At 38.3% G+C, this 21,607-nt stretch overlaps 3 protein-coding genes across 3 annotated transcripts; 1 reads left to right on the plus strand and 2 right to left on the minus strand.

Annotated features, from left to right (window-relative positions):
• Positions 1-1,089: 1,089 nt before the first annotated feature.
• Positions 1,090-3,408, minus strand: LOC129778936 (uncharacterized). Its single transcript, XM_055786124.1, has 2 exons — positions 2,759-3,408; positions 1,090-2,542 (listed from the first exon to the last, which is right to left on the minus strand). Exons 1-2 carry the CDS (start codon positions 3,155-3,157, stop codon positions 2,075-2,077), a joined length of 867 nt encoding a protein of 288 aa, XP_055642099.1. The 5' UTR covers positions 3,158-3,408; the 3' UTR covers positions 1,090-2,074.
• Positions 3,409-7,308: 3,900 nt separating this feature from the next.
• Positions 7,309-9,535, minus strand: LOC129775440 (histone-lysine N-methyltransferase PRDM9-like). Its single transcript, XM_055780183.1, has 3 exons — positions 9,308-9,535; positions 8,298-9,185; positions 7,309-8,233 (listed from the first exon to the last, which is right to left on the minus strand). Exons 1-3 carry the CDS (start codon positions 9,413-9,415, stop codon positions 7,901-7,903), a joined length of 1,329 nt encoding a protein of 442 aa, XP_055636158.1. The 5' UTR covers positions 9,416-9,535; the 3' UTR covers positions 7,309-7,900.
• Positions 9,536-13,830: 4,295 nt separating this feature from the next.
• LOC129762796 (bifunctional arginine demethylase and lysyl-hydroxylase PSR) lies at positions 13,831-19,948 on the plus strand. Its single transcript, XM_055761336.1, has 5 exons — positions 13,831-14,162; positions 14,313-14,671; positions 14,729-15,073; positions 18,710-18,898; positions 18,960-19,948. Exons 1-5 carry the CDS (start codon positions 14,081-14,083, stop codon positions 19,173-19,175), a joined length of 1,191 nt encoding a protein of 396 aa, XP_055617311.1. The 5' UTR covers positions 13,831-14,080; the 3' UTR covers positions 19,176-19,948.
• The last annotated feature ends 1,659 nt before the right edge of the window (positions 19,949-21,607 follow it).

The raw sequence follows: 21,607 nt of genomic DNA on the forward strand, positions 1-21,607 counted from the left end.
TGTTGCCGTTCTGAGTGTTCTTTGGAGTGCAGTTTTTGGGTGCGTCGGAAATGTAATCATGCTAAGAGATACTGAAAAATACTTGAGTTTCGCTCTAGACAGCGAGCCATGAACAGTAGATGTTAATTCTGAGAGTTAATTTGAAAATCTGTTCGAATTGTCGTGCCCCTGACTCGGTGGAAGCATTCATTCATCGGCCCTTGGCGGTGCTACCAAGTGTTTGTACTAAAGAGTTTTATTCTTGAATTTTTATTTTTGTTTCTCGCCGATTATAGTTTCGTAGTCCTGTCGGGTAAAACCGATACCTTTGACGAAAGGCTTGTTACAATAATGTCAAATTAATCATTATTAATTATCTTTTCTTTCTATATATAAAAAAGTATTTCTGTCTGTCTGATTCTTATGGACTCGGAAACTACTAAACCGATCAACATGAAAATTGGTATGTGGTGCCATACAAATGAAACACAAATTTCTGTATTACTCGAGAATTGATCAAGCAAATGAAACCAAATTTGGCATGTGGAGGTTTCAGAGTGCAATGAATGTTTCTATGATGGTTAAACTCTCCACCCTCCTCTCTAAAGGAGGGCTGCCATACAAATGAAACACGAATTTCTGCATAACTCGAGAACTTATCAAGCACAATTTGGGATGTGAGGGTTTTTGGGTATGAGAAATGTTTCTATGATGGTATGGCACCCCTCCCTCCTCTGGAATGGAGAAAGGGTCCCATAAAAATATTACACATATTTCAACCAAAAATATTCAAACCAAACATAACAATTGAAAATTTTCGGAAAACTCTGAAGGAAAAAGGGAAGATTCGGAAAAGTAAATTCCGATATGTTCTACAATTACATAGGGACAAGTGCTGTTAGTCCATTTGATGTTTGCGCTAGCGAAATTGATCTTTGTTCGAAACTGGAAATGGATTTTGATGTGATGAAACGCACTCCTATATATTCTTCTATCTATACCAATAAAAACTATCGCCGAATGTGTTGATAAGAGCATAACTCGAGGAAGGAATTGTTTGATTTGGGGCTGTCTTTATTCTATCATATTTTCTGTATAAAACATTTATTCCATGTAACGGAGAAACATGTTTTTTGCTAGTGGTTGAAAAATCTTGAACGAGAATTGTGTCTGAAAGTAATCTGATATTATAATGATGAGTTTTGTTAGAAATACTAAGAATTTTATAGTGAAAGGTAAATTCAACGGGGTCGACTAGAAGGTCAATCAATGAACAGTTCTGCAATTGAACCCATGAACTTGCTCATAGTAAGAAAACGTGAATGTTTGAAGGTATTGATAACAAAAAAACAAATTTTGGGCGGGACGAAATTTGCCGGGTCAGCTAGTTATCTATATATACTCCACAACACCACCTATCGTTTCACAAACTACACTGAACAATGATCTACGATGAATTAAGCTCATAAGAGTGTCGAATTTTAAAAATCTTTCCGACTTAACATATTAAGGACCGCACGTTTTGGGGCAAACTTGAACGCTTCATTTGTTCGGATTCCACGAATGAGATCATTTTTTTCGATGTGAATGAGACGAAGTCGAGGCATCTATAGGCCTTGTTACATTCTTGGGAAACCAAGGATTCAACCTTCAAGTGTAGAAAACACTGGTTATTTCGCGATCCATCCGTAACAGACGGAACGCGAAACACGAGAAATATCGTGAGCGGTCCGCAATGTGTTAAACTCTTAAATTCCTCGAGCGAAATCTTACATGGACTGTCTCCTGTTTGATGACCGGTTCTGTTTTGTTATAAGGGTTGACAGCAAAACGACTTCCGCAGCTATGGGGTGACTCGAAACGTAAGAAATGACAAGTGGTTATTTCATCGGAAAATTTTCAAAAAATTGCTTCTAGCTGAAAAAAATCAGGAGGTGTCGATTTTTCCCTGATTTCCCCTAATACTGTATTTGTGAGACTAAAAGAGTTTATCTGAATAAGTAATCTTCATTATTCATATTCAAGTTCCTAACGGCTTTGTTCATTTGTTTTTTTTTTTGTACAGTCATTGTATTGTCTATCTTGTATATCTTATTTAAATAGGCTCTGATTTTATGCATTTTCCCAGTGAATCTGTTGGTGTAGAAGTTTGCTGAGCTTGGGCAGATTCGGACCAGTGGCTGGAAGGTGAATACACAATGTCAGCACAGAGGGCTTTCTTATGGTATCCAGAGAGTAGTGTATGTATTTCATCGGTCGCATCAATTCGGTCAATTGAAAATAACTGCCTGAGCTGCATTGCTACATGTCTTCCAAATACATCACATTCATCTTCTGGCTCTCTTGGACCCGGGGCAGACACTGTTATGATGTCTCTGGGATTGTTGAGTTTTTTCACGGTTGCTTGAGCTTCTGACTGTCCGGATAACAATTTCCCCTTGGGCTGTGTTTCAGTGGTGTCGTCGCTACTGCTGCCACTAAGATCTGGGTACTGGATCTTGATTGTTGAATATTCATCATAAAACTCGTTACACGACGTTGATGCACAATTTCGTTGCTGGAACTAAAATTATTTGATTGAAATATTGTCAACAATAATCTAAGGTGAATCATAATTAACAATGCTATTTTGTTTTCCAGGGTATACAAATAGTTTAGTCATCAATGACTAACGCATAAACGTAATAAATAACGATTCAATAACAGTCGTTATTTGTGCATCTAGGTTAGTTAACAGATTACTTAGAGGAAGAAAAATAACGATGTCCCTCTGACGTACCACATTGAGACTAGCGAATTCGAGATCTTCCTGTTTCTGTTCTGGAGTGAAATTTGATGGCTTATTTATTCTCGTTTGTGCTATGTTGGAGCTGGTAAGCAAAACCTTGCGAACCGTCTCCCTGCACACTGGTAGATTCATCGTGGATTTGATTTTCGATAGGGATAAGTCGGAATTTGAAGCCAGTTCCACAATATTCCGCTTGTCCTCCGCCGACAGCTTTGATTGTCTCGGCCTTCGCTTAACGGTCGCATACTTTTGTGGGTCCTTCAAATAATTCCTTATCACTTTATCCGATCGTGTGAGTCGCCGTCCGATTTCTCTAACACGAACACCTTCCTCGGTATAGACGGTAATCAGCATTTTTTCTTCCGCACTTAAAACACTCCCTTTCGGCATTTTGAAGTTAACTGCTTGAGTAAATCGGCAGAAAAAAAACAACAAACCGAAGCAACACACTCTGTGCGGCTTTAGTAGATGGACGCTCAAAATGTTGAAAACATATGCTTTTGACACACGATCGAAACGGATTGTTTCACCAATACTTAGAAACGCACATTGTTATGTAACGTTCATTGCGATGTAAACATTGCAAGGTGTAAAAAATTGAGGTGCGGTTATAGAAAGTGGCCAAAATGTATCACTGAATCAAGAACCAGAAACGACAGAAACAATTGAGGTCAATTCCCTGTCGATTGCAATTGAGATTGCTGAATTACAAAGCATACATCGCTTACTGATCAATCATAAATACAATAAACGTTCGCTAACTGCTCCTGGTTTAACTGGTCTGCTTTTTAACTGGGCGAACGTTAACTGGCCCTTGGATCAGTTAAAAATCAGAATTTCGTAAACAATCGACGCCATATTCAAATGGAAGATTCACTGTGAGGGGCGTTCGAATGTAATTTGAAATGTTATGGAAATTGACATTATCTTCGCATGACAAAATCATCGATTAAATTACAGGAAAATAATTTCCTAAAATTATATTTCATACGTGCTGTCGCATTCAATGCGAAACTTCCATTGGAATCCTTTTTCATAATCAACGCGACAAAACAAAACAAACAATTCATTGAAGTTCCCCTCGATTTTATTTGACGTTTAACATGCCGGACCAGTTAAAACGCGAATGTCGATAACTGGTCTTCCTTTTTCGCCCAGTAATACTTATGACAGACATACAGCTGTACTACCGTTGTACTTCGAAAATTGTATGTCTGTCACCATGTACAGCGCTAGAACCATGCAAGCAACTCGGTACAATCGCTGTACCTGTACCGACCTGTTTTATACCAGGGACAGACATACAGCTGTACTTGCGTTGTACGTGTACAGCGTTGTACAGGTACCATCGTACCATGACAGACATACTTTGGTTGTACATTGTACCGTATGTCAAACTGACAATCAGATATTTTTCCAATTTCCACCACATATTTCAATGAAAAAGGTTTTTATTTAGTGTCTAAACTATCAAACACAACAAAAAAGTTTCCAATCTGAGTTATTAACTTAAAAGAAAGTCAATGAAAAGAACGTTTATACTTATGACAGACATACAGCTGTACTTGCGTTGTACTTCGAAAATTGTATGTCTGTCACCATGTACAGCGCTAGAACCATGCAAGCAACTCGGTACAATCGCTGTATCAGTACCGACCTGTTTCACCGTTGTACATGACTACAGTTGTACGGTGCGCAGCGCCACAAACGGTTAGTGGTGGGTAGCATGAACAAACTGAATCAAAACACTTGGTAAATATTCTTTTCATAAACTTTCTCTTGAGTTAATAACTCAGATTGGAAACTTGTTTGTTGTGTTTGATAGTTCAGACGCTAAATAAAAAACTTTTTCATTGAAACATGAGGTGAAAATTAGTCGAATTTCTGATTGTCAATTTGACATGCGGTGCAATGTACAACCAAAGTATGTCTGTCATGCTACGATGGTACCTGTACAACGCTGTACACGTACAACGCAAGTACAGCTGTATGTCTGTCCCTGGTATAAGTGAATGTTTACTGTAGTTAGAAGGTGGGTCATGCGGATGGATGGAGATCCAATAATCAAGATGGAAAGAAGTGATACTTTTCATATAATAACTCAATACATAAAGTATTGAAATTACAGAAAATTCAGTTATTGACTTCTAAACTTCTCTAAACTTTGTTGCTATCACATGAACGGAATTATAGATGGAGCAGAGGGTAGAGTTGCGAGCGTAGTGTGCGTGATAGCATGCATTGCCTACTTTTTACATCGTGACGTCAATATTTGTGTTCATATTCAGTTGTCTTGTACATCCATGTAAAATTGCTGACAGGTCAATATGAGCAATAGCAAATTGTCATTGTATTGATGATGATAGGATCACGGCATTCGAAACTAGAAAATGAAATACCCTTGAAATCTATATATATATATATATATATCCAATCGACATGAAAATTGGTATGTAGGGGTTTTTGTAGCGGACCGGGTTTCCAAAGACAACCCGGAATTTACGGCCAGCTCGAAGAAGGCTAAGAAGTTTGCTTTCCCACCCGTCCTCTCTTAACACTCCTATACTCGCGCATTGGTCTGTCAGACCGAGAAATCAATAATCCGTTCATTTCTCAGAAAATATCAACACTACGACTTTGCGATTCTCTCTAGCTTCGTTATTCGTCGTTCGTCATCGTTTAGCGTATCGCATGTGTTGGTACAAAGGGGACGTGTGTCACTTTTTAACACTTTCGGTCTGACACACCGACGCGAGTATAGGTGTAACTTTTTTGGACAAGTGCCTTTTTTCATATTCTAGAATATTGTTGAATGAAATGTATAAATTAATGTTAGTGGCGTGGAATATTTCTTAAATATATATGATCATATATAATCATAATAATCATTAATGTATAAGATCATTACCGGACTATTCTTATTTGAATGCAGTCTCTTTTATAACTGGATTGAACGGATCCATATATTAACTATTCGTCGTTAGATTCATACGTTTGAAAGCAAAATATAAATGTTTGACTTTCGTATAGTTATTCGCTAAATAACTTGTGAAATTATTTCACAAGTGTGAATATGTATGACCATTATACATATTCACACTTGTGAAATAATTTCACTTGTGGAAGAATTGTAAACAGTGAACTATGAGCTAATCGGTGACTTATGGTAATTTTTAACAGTCACAGTTTCGGGGATATTTTTTTATAATGACAAGAAAAAGAAAACGAAGTTCTAGAAATCCTTTTATATCATCTTTTTATGCCCCATCTAAAAAAAGCATTCATTCTTAGTTTACCAAGAAAACAGAGACAAAGAATATTAGAAATATGCAAATTTCATATTCCAGAACCATTATCATCTAGTAATTATCTACAAGGTGGTTATACATTCTTCTCTTCGATAAAAGACCCGAAAAACATGCAACAACTGCATGAAATGTAAAAAAATATGTTTGTTTCAAGCATGCAGTTATACTATGTTCTGATTCTTACTCCAATGAAACCACAATCGATTTATACGTTTTTATGTTATTTTATAGCTCTTTATACTTCCATGAATTATATTCAGTTGCTTACTTTTAATTAATAACAGTGAAAAATTCGAATTTCGTTATTTGTGTTAGAGTATCAAAAATTACTCTATTTTGAGGAGGCTGAATTAGATGACTATTAAAACATAATAAAGACGAAGAAAACATATGTTTTGGAGCTTTTTCAGTCAATCATACCCTCTTCTTCAAATAAATGCCAAAAGCCTGAAAAATACACAATGGCAACATTACAGAGAAGTTCAATTTTCGCGAGTAAACGTGTTATGATTTTGCACGCGAGTACAGGAGGGTTAAGCTTAAGCGCCACCTCTTTCGAGGACCAATCGCCGCGTTCGAATGCTCATCTAGAGGCCAGACATGCAGGCCTAAATTGTGTCCTTTTGTAAGGATCGGGGGATGATCGAGCTGTACCAATTCCAGCAAGTGAAGACTGATGGAACCCGCACACCCGCAGAAACACCAGAGGAAACGTCAAACGCCTGAGAATCACTCCAAATATGACGGAAAACCTCTACAGGGTTTACAAATGAAGCATACATTTCTGCATAATTCAAGAACTAATCAAGCAAACGGAACCAAATTTGGCATGTGAAGGTTCTAGGGGGCAGGAAATATTTCTAAGGTGGTTCAACACTCCTCCCACCTTTCTAAGAAGGAGGGAGGGGGGCTGTCATAGAAGTGAAACACGAACTTCTGCATAACTCGAGAACTAATCAACCACAATTTGGAATGTGAGGGTTTTTGGGTATGAGTAATGTTTCTATGATGGTATTCCTTCCTCTGGAATGGAGAAGGGATCCCATGAAAATATTACACATATTTCAACCAAAAATATTCCAATCAAACATGACAATTGAAAATTTTCGGAAAACTCTGAAGGAGAAAGGAAGGAATGGAAATTCGGAAAAATAAATTCCCATATGTTCTATAATTACATAATGGCAAGCGTTGCTAGTCCATTTGACGTTTGCGCTAACGAAATATCTTTATCTTCTTCTATCCTCTATCTTCCAATAAAAATGGATCGCCAAATGTGTAGATAAGAGCAAAACTCGAGGAAGGAATTGTCCGTTTTAGGGCTGTCTTTATTCTATCATATTTTCTGTATCGAACATTTATTCAATGTCACGGAGAAACATGCTATTTGCAATTGGTTGAAAAATCTTGAACGAGAATTGTGTCTGAAAATAATCTGATATTATAATGATGAGTTTAGGTACAAGTACTAGGAATTTTATAATAAAAGGTAAATTCAACGAGGTGAATTAGAAGATTAATTAATGAACAGTTCTGCGATTGGACCCATGAACTTGCGCTTAATAAAAAAAAAACGTGAATGTTTGAAGGTATTGATAACAAAAACAAATATTGGGCAGGACGAAGTTTACCGGGTCAGCTAGTAGCTTATGAACAAAAAATGTCAATTTATTTCAAAAAGTGGTTGTCCGGACTTTTTAGTCCTTCTAGTACAAATAGTATTCAAGAGCTATTCAGCGCTTATTTCACTTATTTCAAACATACCTAAAATTTTATTGCAATACGCCTACAGATATTCAGACACAACGAATGCCATTATTCCTACTCATGCTGTCCGCTTTCCAGTGCCCTCGTGACGCTTCTGATGCATCACGAGGGCATATCTCGTTTGGTAGGCTTTCTCACATTGGTCGCAGGCAAACGTCTTCGCGTTCTGGTCCGAGTGCTTCACCAGCATGTGCCGTTTGAGGCCATCCTTCTGGCGGAAGGCATATCCGCAGCAGGGACACAGGAACGGTTTTTCGTTCGTGTGACGACGCATGTGGAACGTCAGCGACTTCTGCTGGGTGAAGCCTTGATCGCACACCGCACACACGAACGGTTTCAGGTTCTGATGAATCAGAAGATGCTGCTTCAGTGAGCCGTTCTGGGTGAAACCCTGGAAGTGTGGAAGCCGGAATTAATAACATGCGAGAGATACGAAACGTGGGAAGCCACCATACCTTATTACAAAGGGGACACACAAACGGCTTATTTCCGTCGTGCGAAAGAAGATGTCGATTGAGATTTGTTTTAGTAGAAAAAGGTTTGTTGCATTTAACGCAAATAAATTTTCCACTGGAGCTCAAAATAGATTCTTTGAGAGTAGACATAGATGTTTGTCGCTCTCCCGAGCTTGTTTCATATTTGTATTCCTGATTAGATTTATCATCTGCGCTGACGCAAGCTTTTTCGATTTCCTCCTCTTGATCAGATGTGTTACCATCGTCGATACTTTGTGTTGGATCTTGCATTTCTTCGTAATTTGGAATACTAATGTAAAAAACTTGATCTGTTTCTTCCACCTCCATTGGATCTTCACCAGAGTCATCTTGCTGCTCTGCATCAGCATCTTCCATCGACGGTTCATCCTGCGGCAAGATATTGGCATCATATTCCACCTCAACAACCTCAAATATGTCCTTTTCCGGCTTGACTGTTGGTTTTTCCTGTATCACAGCAACAGCTCTAAACTTCTCCGGTTCGTGTTCCTGTTCTTGCTCCTGCTCTTGCTCTGGCACATTCTCCGGTTCATCTTCCTGTTCAACAGAGTGCGTTTCTTTATCCGCGGTAGCAACTTCCGTTCCAACCCCAGTGTCATCTGACTTCGATTCCGTTTCCTGTGGCTGCGTGTCATCTGTCTCATTTGCAGCCTCTGCAAGCTCATCATCGTCACCGTCGATATCGTCGGAACCAACCAACGTTAGACTAAATTGATTGTTAACACTGGCTATAAATTGTTTCAACTGCCGATCGGAAAACTCGCTTTTCTTCTTGAACTCGAACGCTATTTTCATCCGCTCAACGCAGGTGTCGCAGATCTTTCCAGGCAGGCCATCCTTTTCCGCAACCTGAAATTCGCGCGCGCAAATTAATTGTTGAAAAAAAACAAACAAATCTACGCAAAAGTAGTAGCAAGCCAGGCGGCAACAGAAGCTACTACATCCTCCACACATTTGCTAGGCAACATTACCTCAATTGAAGTGCAGTAGTGGAACTTCGATGCGTACTGATAGATTGTCTGCGATGCATTCGATTTGCAGCAGACGCGACACACGTCGATGTCGATTCTTATGCTCATTGTGGATACAGTTTATGATTTATACTTATTGAAGACTTTCTAAAACAGATATTTAGAGCTTCGAATCAGTAGAAGCGGACATCTTGTACTGCCTTATTATTTATTATCGTGTTTTGCTAACAGATTTAATGTTGTCAACATTCTATTGCATGCAAGATGTCGTGCAAGTTAATAGTTGGTAAACAAATGCCGGTCAAAATAAGAATGTCAATCAATGTTAGCAATGTGTAGAATGAGGTCTAACAGCAATGGCAAGCATTTATGACGCAGTACTTCCGCAATGTGAACCAACAATCAATCATGTAAATTCAACATTGAGGTAGAAGTGCACTTACGAAATCCTTGGTAGAAGAAGCTACCAAACATTAGTAGTTTGTACATATTACACATCGTATGTAAAATGAATTTGATATGCAATATATATCCAACGATTGTTACATTTTACTATTGGTAACTTTAACGATTGTCATTCACCGTCACCGATAGCAACAATACATGAAGATAAATTATTTTGAATAATTTATTTTATAATCTTTAAATTACTTATGCAACGCGTACACCCAAAACATATTCCTACAGGCTTGCTTTTGTCCTGAACGGTATACTACAGTATTCACACACAAACGATCGATCGGTGTGAACGAGAAATTGGACCACCGTCGTTCATTTGCCTGAGAAGCAGCGCCGACAGAGCGTACACTCGTAAACCCTTGCATTGATGTTCTGGTGATATTCAACAGGACTTTAAATCGAAATCCTGCGGCAATCCTCATCCAAATGCATGTGCAAATGATCCACTCGATGTATTTTAAGATAGAATCCATCCGCACAAATTGGACAATTGTACGGCCGCTCGTCCGGATGAACCTGCCAGTAGCGTTAGAGAATCCTCACTATCGAAAACATTGTCATAATCATAGCACTTGCAACAGTTCTTGTAGTTCATGCACGTTCATGCTTCAGAAAGGGCCTATTTCGAAGACGATAATATAAATTTAGACGATAAATAAAGCATTTTCATTAAAAACATAATTATCCGGTATATATTAGACAGAATGTATTAAGTGAATCATTACGTGTTATACTATTCATCATGTTTCAATCGCGATGGCGAACGTTTCTTGAGAGTACTTCTCTAAAATCAATCAGCGCAGCGACATAATCTTATATTTTAATAGTGTTCCTATCGCGGCGTTTGAATCGATAAGGTAATCATCCGATTTAAGCCTTTTGTCTTTATTTTGTTCTATTCGTCTCTGCCCATAGATCAATGTTACGGATGGAAAAATAGTTAAAGTTTTGGAAAATCTTGAAGGAAAATGGGAAAATTAGTAAAAATTAATTCCCATGTGTTCTACAATGACATCGTGATAGACGTTTTTAGTCCAGTTGAAATTTTCATTGAAAAATTGAGCTTTGTGTTGTTTCAAAAATCTTGAACAAGAATTTCCAGCGAACACTAAATCATATGAATGGCCATAATTGGAGATACATACATACATTCAAGACACATTTTGATGATATATGATGCATATAAGTGGCATTTACACGCAAATATGGTGGCGATACACGTATATGCATATAAAATAGCACATACGGCCGTATATAGCGATATACGACGATTTTTACAGTGATATGCGATCTGACCCGACAAAACTTCTTCCTATCTTCTTCTTCTTAAATGGCACTAACGTTCCTAGAGGAACATCGCCGTCTCAACATAGTATTACTTGCGGCATTTTTGCTATTACTTTGTTGAGATTTCTATGCCAAATAACACGCCTTGGAGGCATTCTGAGTGGCAAGTTCTAGAATACGCGTGACTACAGTGCAAGTCGGAGAAAATTTTTTTGACGAAAAATTCCCCCGACCAGAACGGGAAACGAACCCGAACTCCCAGCATGCTAGGTTTGACGCTAACCAAATAATGTTTTTGCATTTTATACGATTTCGGATACACACGATGCATCCTTTGATTGATATTTTATACGATTGTAATTTGATACTAATTTATATGCGACCTAGCATGTGCAAAATTTATACGATTTAATGTTAGATAGGATGTTTCTATGTTGTTTATCTACGTATTGTATTATATTTCTAATAACCACGATTGAAGTTTAGGGATATCATATTTGAAATTATGCAAATTTGACCAAATTTTATCTGTCAAAAAGAGTCAAATATTTGGCTTCGGTCAAATAGTGTATGAGCACCCTAAGTCGGCTCAGCAACGACACGATGAACGCAATTTTACAACCAACATCGTGACGGCAGCTCGAAAATTTTATCGAATGATAGTATGTAATCTAAATACAGATTAATTTATATAAGCATTTTCAAACACATTTACAAGAAATAAAAAGTTAGTAATAAATATAATAAATATAATACTTTGTAGTAAATAAAGGTGTATTTTTGACGTAGGACTACGTCTTTCATTTCTATACCGGGGTGTAAAATCAAAGTTTCGAAAACGAAAGCGTTACGCCGGAGACCGAGATTTTGAGCTCCTAAACAACTGAACGAAATGGTATGATAAACACTTCATTCGAAAGATAAAATGTCTACGCGTTCTATACTTGTTACTTTCTGATCCTAAAACTTGTTTCAATAGTCTTAAAATTGCTTTCAAACAGGCTATTGAAATCACCAATCGGTATATAAGCGAGCGCCGCTCGGAAATCCACTCAGTTCAAATTGAACAGCGATTGGTGCATGTTGTCGCTGTTGTGGTGAAGCTCTTCATTTATCATGAAAGCGCGGATGAACGGTGTCACCAAGAGCCTGTTTGTGCACCTTAGGCCAGAAGGGAATCCATCAGGAGGAGAGTGATGCTACAAACGGTTCCCCGGGAAGATCTCGAAGCAGCCGCTACACACACACACACACACACATACACGCGCGGAATTCTTTCCGTTTGGATGTCATTCAACATCGAGAAAGATCTGAAAAATAATCTGCCAGTTCCTCTGGGAATTTAAAATTACATTCATGTGAAAGAGTTTATTTGAATGTTTTCTATCCATGTAACACTGTGACCAAATACATTTGGTTTTGTGATTTTTCAAGCAATCGCAATTAACAGGATAGCTTCTGAAGATTATTCTTCCCCATCAGTAGGATATATTTCCGTATCCAATATTGTATGCGCCCGCAATCGATTATTGCTCAGTCGCCGAAAGTTCCGAGCTCAGAGAGTTCATTCCCCTCTAGTTTGCCTTCCAAATTGCCATCGTAAACCACGCCTTCTCTCGATTCAATCACACACAAAAAGCATACTTAAGCGATATTCTGGTGGTGAGATGCATTCATTTTTCGTGAGGACATCGACAAGACAACATCGTTGCTGAGGGTGCTCGACGGCGAAGGATCGAGATCTGCCCTGAAACGCAATCAGTTTGTTTGAAACAGTGAGGGAGCACAAAGAAGCCGATCCTTCAGGAGAAGAGAAGGTGACCATCGAAGTAGCCGCTACATACACACATACACGCACGGAATTGTTTCCGTTTGGATGCCATTCAGCATCGAGAAAGATCCGGAAAATAATCTGCCAGTTCCTCTGGGAATTTAAAAATACATTCATGTGAAAGAGTAACACTGTGACCAAATATGTCTCAATCAAGTGCTATTAACAGATGGTTATCGAGTTAGCATTAACCACTGGTGGGCTTCCAGTATCGAGGAAAATGTGGAAATATCTAATCGTTACTGAAAATAATCTGCCAGTTCCTCTGGGAATTTAAAATTACATTCATGTGAAAAAGTTTATTTGAATGTTTTCTATCCATGTAACACTGTGACCAAATACATTTGGTTTTGTGATTTTCAATCAATCGCAATTAACAGGATAGCTTCTGAAGATTATTCTTCCCCATCAGTAGGATATTTCCGTATCCAATATTGGATGCATAAAACCTTGTGCCTCCAACGTAACGCTCTCGTTTTCGAAGTCCCCCAAATATTCATTCATTCAGAATGAATTTAGATTCAACTTCAAACAAATGATCTCTAAATCAACGATAGTCCTACGTCACCCTTGCGGTTATACCATAGATATAACACACTTCCTGTTTTTCATACTAATAAAAAAGGTTTTTCCCTACAATTAATATTTCCGAGGGTACATATTTTTGGAAGTAAAAGTACAGATGAAAAAGGTTTTTTCTTCTTCTGGAATAAATGAAAGAGTGCCAACACTGCATCCAAAAGAACACTAAATCCGATTATGTGCATGAAATAATAAATTTCTAATTCAATTAGTGTAAAAATCGCCACAGCAAAAAAAAAAGAATTAAATTTAGGTGTCATTATTTATTTTGTAAATAAAAATTTATTTTGTGAAATTTTGTAAATAAGTCCTGAACCATCCTGATACCCCTTGTATAGAAGCATTACCTTCAACACCTTGTCCTTCTCGAAGCAACAGCTGTCAATCCGCCATTATCGGAAAGCAAAATTGCACATATTCCACATATTCGCATCACACACAATTTTGCCTTATTTTGTTCCGCGAATTTTTGTCTGAAATTGCCTTTTTGCTGTTGCCGGAAGCCAGTTAATTTGTTGTGCGGGATTAACCTTTCCTGAGCACCCCAGATACAACATAGGATAGAATAGTAGCGTACAGTTAAGTGTAAGCCTAGGAAGTAGCGGTGCTAGAGGATGTCTCTGTTGGACGGTGAGCTAACGCTGTCGCACCGTACGAGAAAACGCGTCCGAGATGTCAAACGGAAGGCTAGGCCAGGTATGTGGGATTGTGCGTGGAACCGTGTAAATAACCAAGAGCGATAGCAAATGACATTGCTATGAGTCTGCACAGATGATTCATCGCAACTGATTTTCTTCAATGTATGTTGAGATGTGTCCAATTAATATGTCTTTTTATTACCATCAGAATTGTCAGATAAAACTGCTTGGGTTCAGCAGGAGTATTACAGAAAATTCGACCAGTTCCTTCAGTTCGAGGATAACGTCGAGCGGATCCATGTGGAGAGCGTTAGCCCAGTGGAATTTATCGAACGGTATGAGAAGATTTACAAGCCGGTGGTTATCGAGGGAATACAGGATACATGGAAGGCTAAATCCAAGTGGACTATGGAAAGGTTGGCGAAAAAGTATCGCAATCAGAAGTTCAAATGCGGCGAGGATAACGATGGTTATAGTGTGAAGATGAAGATGAAATATTACATTGAGTATATGGACAAAACGACGGATGATAGTCCACTGTATATTTTCGACAGCAGCTTCGGAGAGGTGAGAATAATGTTTTTGCGTTAGGAAGGTCACAAGTTACGTACAAAATTATTTTAGCATCACCGTCGCAAAAAACTCCTGGACGATTATGACATTCCGCTTTACTTCCGAGATGATCTGTTTAAACATGCCGGCGAGGAACGTCGACCACCGTATCGGTGGTTCGTGATGGGACCTGCCCGCTCCGGTACGGGGATTCATATTGATCCGTTGGGAACAAGCGCCTGGAATGCACTCGTTCAGGGTCACAAGCGGTGGTGTCTGTTTCCTACGCACACCCCGAAGGAACTTCTCAAGGTAACGGGTGCAATCGGCGGAAAGCAGCGAGATGAAGCTATTACCTGGTTTAATTTGATCTATCCCAAGACTAAGCGGTTGGACTGGCCGAGCGACTGCAAACCGGTGAGTAAAAAATGAATGGGTAATATCTATGATATAACCGCAAGGTGACTTGGGACTACCGTTGGCTTAGTAATCATTTGTTTATATTGATAAAATTATTGATTGAATGAAACAATTTCCGAATTCAATTGAATTCAACATATTTGCTTTGTAAGTGAAGAGAACTTTGGCCAAACTTTTTACCGACTCTATGGAAACGCTTTATTACAAAGCAAATTCGGACTACAGATGTCTAAATGATCAAGCACCAAACAAAGCTTCAATGCGCTCTGGAATCCAATACTAAGAGGTTCTGGCAACACTTGAATACTCAAAGGAAGGTTATAGGGCTCCTCTCAAGCATGACTAATGATAAAGTGGAAGCTGTTACCATGCCGGAGGTGGCAGACTTATCTCGCAAACAGTTCAGCGTTTTAGTAACGAACGAATAAGTAATTAGGATGTAGCAGTTGCATCTGACAACGTTCCTTCCTCGGCCTTCTCAAGTGGACATAACAATTGAATGCTTTCGCATTCAATTGTTATGCTTTCGCCGAGAAATGCTCCATAATTTCATTCGCCAGACAACGTGCATTAATTCGACACAACTAGGGATTGTTAATCGGTTTTACCGGTAATACCGGGTAATTTAAAATCAATAACCGGTAATTTCTGTAATTTTTATATTTACACCATAAATAATATTTGCTATTATGCCGCTTTGAAATATTACTCAAGAATCAAATAAGATCGAAAAAAAAACACAACTGGCAGTGTTGCGCCGATTGTACTACCTCCGAACTTCAGTTCAAAAATCGCCGCTCGATCTAAAAACGAAACACAAGATAAGGTCAGCGAGGAAGAACTGACAGTGATAAAGGAATTGGTTGATGCTCTCGAACCAGTTCTGGTCGCTGTTGAACTGATATTGCGGGAGACATTCATCCTTTATGAAGCTGACGTCAGATTACAATTTATCGAGGAAAGCTATCGGAGCATTCATCAGAAATTTCGAAGCAACTGCTTGAAGCCCTGATTGGAAGGATTGCAAAAAGACGTTTCGTATATGCAGATTTGTTACCGTATATCAACAATCATTCGTGGTTGATCAAGCAGGCATTTGAAATTGTTCCTGATTTGATCAAATTTGACGATGATGATATCGATTCAGTAGCCGGACAACAAGAGGAAAAAAATCCACTGGACGATGAAAACCACCAAAGAAAAACTTGAACGACGATTGCAACAATCACAGGTATCAACGTCCAGCCCAAGCTCAACGTCTACAAACGGATTGATGAAAACCCTCGGGCAAGAGTTTTCGTACAGAGGGTATCAGAGGCAAATACATGACAATGATATTCGATGTTCTTCGCATTGTACGCCCAACATAATTGGACTCTGAACGGGTGTTTTCCTCTTCTGGAAACATTGTCAGAGAGGACCGATCTAGATTAGAAGACAGCAACATTAACATTCTCTGTGTCCTTAAGTATTACTTCAACCAAAAATCTAGGTAGCAAAAACTTGCAAAATGTTTTTTTGTAAACTAATCATCTATATACATAAAAATGTAAAGCCAAATGTGTTGCTAAGCGCGAAACCCGAAGAAGGAATCGTCCGATTTGAGCCATCTGTCATACAAATGAAACACAAATTAACTCGAAAACTAATCAAGCAAATTGAGCCAAATTTGGCATGAGGAGGTTTTTAGGGGCTACAAAACGTTTCTATGGTGAATAGACACTCCTCCCACTCTCTAAGGGGCATTACTCGAGAATCAATCAAGCAAACAGAACCAAAATTGTGCATGTGGTGGTTTCAGAGGTTGGGGCGGTGGTTTTGCACAACTACTAATACTACTAATAAATAACTAATCAGGCAAATTGCATATGGAGGTTTTAGGAAGCAATAAATGTTTCTATGGTGATTTTACACACCTACCTCCTCTCTAAGGGCAAGGGGACTGCCATACAAATGGAACACAAACTTTTACATCACTCGAGGAACTGATCAAGCAAATGGAGTCAAATTTGGGATGTGAGGGTTTTTATGTACGAGAATTTTTTCTATGATGGTATGATACCCCTCCGTCCTCTGGAAAGGCATAATACACATATTTCAACCAAACATATTCCAACCAAACATGACAATTGAAAATTCATAAAATTCAATTCGCATATGTTCTACAATTACATATTGACGAGCGTGTTTAATCCATTTGATGTTTGCGCTAACGAAATTGTTCTTCGTTCGAAAATGGATTTTTATGTGATAAAACACACTCCTCTATCATAAGAGCAAAACTCGAGAGAGGAATTGTCCGATTTAGGATTGTCTTTATTCTATCATATTTTCTGTATCAAACATTTATTCCATGTAACGGAGAAACATGTTATTTGCAAGTGGTTGAAAATAATGTGTTTATAATGTCGAGTTTGGTAGAAGTACTAGGAATTTTAAAGTAAAAGGTAATTTTATAGGGTAGATCAGAACATCAATCAATGAACAATTCTGCGATTGGACCCATGAACAACGCTTAGTAAGAAAACGTGGATGTGATAACGAAAAATAAATTTTGGGCGGGACGAAGTTTGCCGGGTCAGCTAGTTTACTATAAAAAAGACAATAAATTAGAAATGTTTTTTTCTCAAATATCACGAGAATGTCTGCATTTAGAAGGAGATTGATTAAAAGTTTTTTTTTATTTTAAATCACATCACAATTCATAATTTGTAACTGAAAATGATTGTGAACATACAAAAATTCAAAGTTTAGGAAATTTTCAAAAAATCGATGTTCCACAAAGTTCGTCAAAAATAGGTTTACAATCTTGAACTCATTTTTTTTTGAAATTTTCTATATGACTTCTATTTTATATGATAAAAATAAAAAATGCACATTTTAGATATTGTAAGTTGAAGTTTTTTTGTAAATAAAGAAAAACAGTACTAATTTTTTTATCAGTGTATATTTTTTCACGTTTTAACAACAATACTCTATAACTCTTTCTAAGACACTATTTCGGTACGACTCATAGTTTTTCAAAAGTTACACTTGAGTCAAAAAATTCCCAAATGCTGTGGAAAACTCGTATTTCCTCCAACTCAAACGGAATACAAACGTTCATTGTAATCAAATCACTCATGTTTTGTTTTTTGTCGATTTTATTTCGAATTGCTCTAGAGTAAGTTGAAAATTATGTGTCATGGAGATGATTATTTTATCGGTTGACAGTACATAAATAAATAAACGGTATGCGTAGATCTTTAGTGAGCAGAAGATATGAAGGCATATCTTCTAATGCAATTTCGTACAATTTGGGGAGTACGAAACGGACCAATCAAAACATGGCAGTTCGGGCGTTTAGAATACACTCGATATTTATCAATTATTCAATTGTTTATCTAGTGAAAAATAACATTTTATTCACTGTGATAGATGCGTAGAAATATTGCCTATCAATTGATGCAAAACTCTTTCCGATCTATCAGGAAATACTCGAGTTATAAGCATTCGAAATATTTTATTTTTTCCTACATTTTCTTTACTTAGGTTTTCATTTTACCCCGATATATCCCTGTTAGACGTAATCCCACGTCAAAAGCAATTGAAGCTGTCTCGAATAAAAGGATTTAATTTTGGTTTTCACCCCAGGTGGAGATTCTACAAAAACCGGGTGAAACGGTATTCGTCCCCGGCGGCTGGTGGCATGTCGTTGTCAATCTGGACGATACAATTGCGGTGACACAAAACTTCTGCAGCAAAACGAATTTCCCCGTGGTATGGCATAAAACCGTCAGGGGACGACCGAAGCTATCCAAGAAATGGCACAAAGTGCTTCAGGTATGAATGAGTTTCGTTGTGTCCAAGACATTTAAAAAAAAAATGTTTCTTCAAACGTCAGGAGGTGGAACCGGAGCTGGCCAAGACCGCGACGGAAATCGACCTCGGCAAAAGCACCGGCGTGGCGTCCGACAGTTCCAGCAACTCCAGCTCATCGTCTTCCAGTTCGAGCAGCGACGAAAGCGATACCGACTCGAACACCGACAGCGGCCAGGAGTCGCTGTCAGCCCACAAGACCAAGAAGCGCCGGAAAACGGCTGGCGGAATGATGGCCTGATTATTGCTTTGAGTGATAATGGCAAACCGTGGCGAGCGTGTCAACAGTTGGATCTATCCGTAGGTTGGGATCGCCGAATCCAGCAGATTTTGTTTTATTTTCTTTACCCGAGGAGTAATAATCAAATATCAAAGTTACTTACAAAGTTTGACTGCGACTTTTCTGAAACAAAAAATCTTTGATACTCTTTACGCGTGACTATAGGTATTCTATTCGAATTGGGAGTCCGGAGGGATAGTGTTAACAGCTACCGTGCAAAAGATAGCCAAGTATTATGACTAAGCTGAGAATCAATAGTGTTATTAATTTATATCACATAGGAAAATAAAACGAATTAAACGAATATTTGTAATTAGATAAAACTAAAAACAAAGTTTGAGTGAAGAATCAGTTGTAGCCAAATAAGGAAAGCAATAGGCAACTATAAACGTGCGGCGGTTGAAATAGTCAATGAAAAACAGAAGCATACGCAATCACCCCCTTATTAACCATACTCTCGATAGAATAGATTTGAACGGTAACCAATTGAAGCCAGGAATAGAACAATTACAGAACATTTCATCTACTCATATGTACGGAAGAATCAACCAGCGGACAAACAACATGACGGTATTGTGCCTTGAGTTTAATGAGAAGCAAAAAGAAATCGATTGCCCTGCGGAGGAGTATTTGAAACGATCAGCCACTAACAATAACAGTATGAAAAAAATAGGATTGCAATCAGGAAATGCGCCGAAAAGAGAAGAAAATAAAAGGGTGAAACAATGAGTAAACGTTCTTTTTGTCGTTATCCGAAATGAGTTCCGTTCCGTGAACATCGAGTTCCAGAGCAGTAGAGTAGAGAGTAGACTGGCTAGCCGATGATAGTGAAAAGATGTGATCAAATACAGTCAGAGCTGATCTATACTGATCGATGGTTTATTTGAAACTGAACACTGTTCTCAACTTGCTTTGCCCTGTTCATACGGTTCTATTTGTTTGGATTGCATCTAGAATATTCGCTATAACACAGTTGCTCTTTGTATAGCAAATACGTTCTCCGAATCTTCCTATCTTATAACAATTCTCTTGTTATTGTTCGTTTCTTGTGATTATTGTTTCGTGTTGTGATTCTTGTTTTGTGCTGTGGTAAGTATTATGTATTGTACAATTGTATGTAATAATAAACATTATTTTTGCAGATTGTTTCCAGGTGAGGAAACCATGAAGCTCTTTCGTTCACGAATGCGGAAATCAAATGCAAACCGCACGTAAACGCGATTCGATGCGGATCCAAAACGGGTCTATGGTACTAGGTGAGGCCGTTTCGTCACTAAGTCGGTTAGGGGAGCGGTATATAAAAAAAGTACGGAAGAAAGCAGGAGGGGATTTTTTTCCTTGAAGCGTGAAAGAGACAGACTGATCACGAGCGAGCTTGGGCATAAGCGTATTGTGTTTTGTTTACAAACAAAACACAGTAGACTTCCAAGATGGCTGAAGAGTGGTTTTAGCCAAGGCGCCTAGAAGTATATACTAAGGTGGGCCAACTTGCTAAAACCACTCTTCAGCCATCTTGGAAGTCTACTGTGTTTTGTTTGTAAACAAAACACAATACGCTATTGCCGAAGCTCGCTCGTGATCAGTCTGTCTCTTTCACGCTACAAGCAAATAATTCCCCTTCTACTTTCTTCCGTGCTGTTTTCATATACCGCTCCCCTAACCAACTTAGTGACGAAACGGCCTCACCTAGTACCATAGACCCGTCTTGGTTTTAGCAAGTTGGCCCACCTTAGGATATACTTCTACGCGGCTTCGATGCACCTAAACTGTTTGTGGAGTGTTTTGCCGCGAGTGAACGCAAGTTATTGTTGCCAGACGATTTTCATAAATATCACCACTATCGGACGAAAAAAAAAATGAGTTGTTAACTAATTATTTTCGTTTTGTTCGATAAATCATATAATTTTATTTTGATTAACATTATGCATATAATGAAAACGTTACGTTAAGGGCTTGCCATTCAACATGTTCATAGATAGAAAACGATCTCACAACTCAACTGTTCACAAAATGAATACATGTTATCATATTTTTTTCTTGTACTGGGTTGTTTACATGTACAAAGGAGCGGAATGAAACATTAAAAAACGCGATTTTTAATTTAATTCAGAGATCGAAATCCTCGCTCGGATGCACGATAAATATCCAATCAATCAATCTAGTTTTCGATGAACCGTGTATTGTTGATATTTTCGTCTCTTCGTTTTCACCGAAAATTCTTTTTCAGAAAGAAAGAGATGTGGAAAATCTCGTTCTCGGAAGTTCAACGAGAATGGTTTTTCGTCTCTAATTTGGTACTGAAAATATGGAGCGAAAAATCATAGCTAACTTTACCAACGTTAATCTGTTAGGACAGCGTCTAAACGATCTGCATTTGGACAGCGTCTGAATTG

This window comes from Toxorhynchites rutilus, chromosome 1, assembly GCF_029784135.1.
Source record: "Toxorhynchites rutilus septentrionalis strain SRP chromosome 1, ASM2978413v1, whole genome shotgun sequence".
NCBI classification, from domain to species: domain Eukaryota; kingdom Metazoa; phylum Arthropoda; class Insecta; order Diptera; family Culicidae; genus Toxorhynchites; species Toxorhynchites rutilus.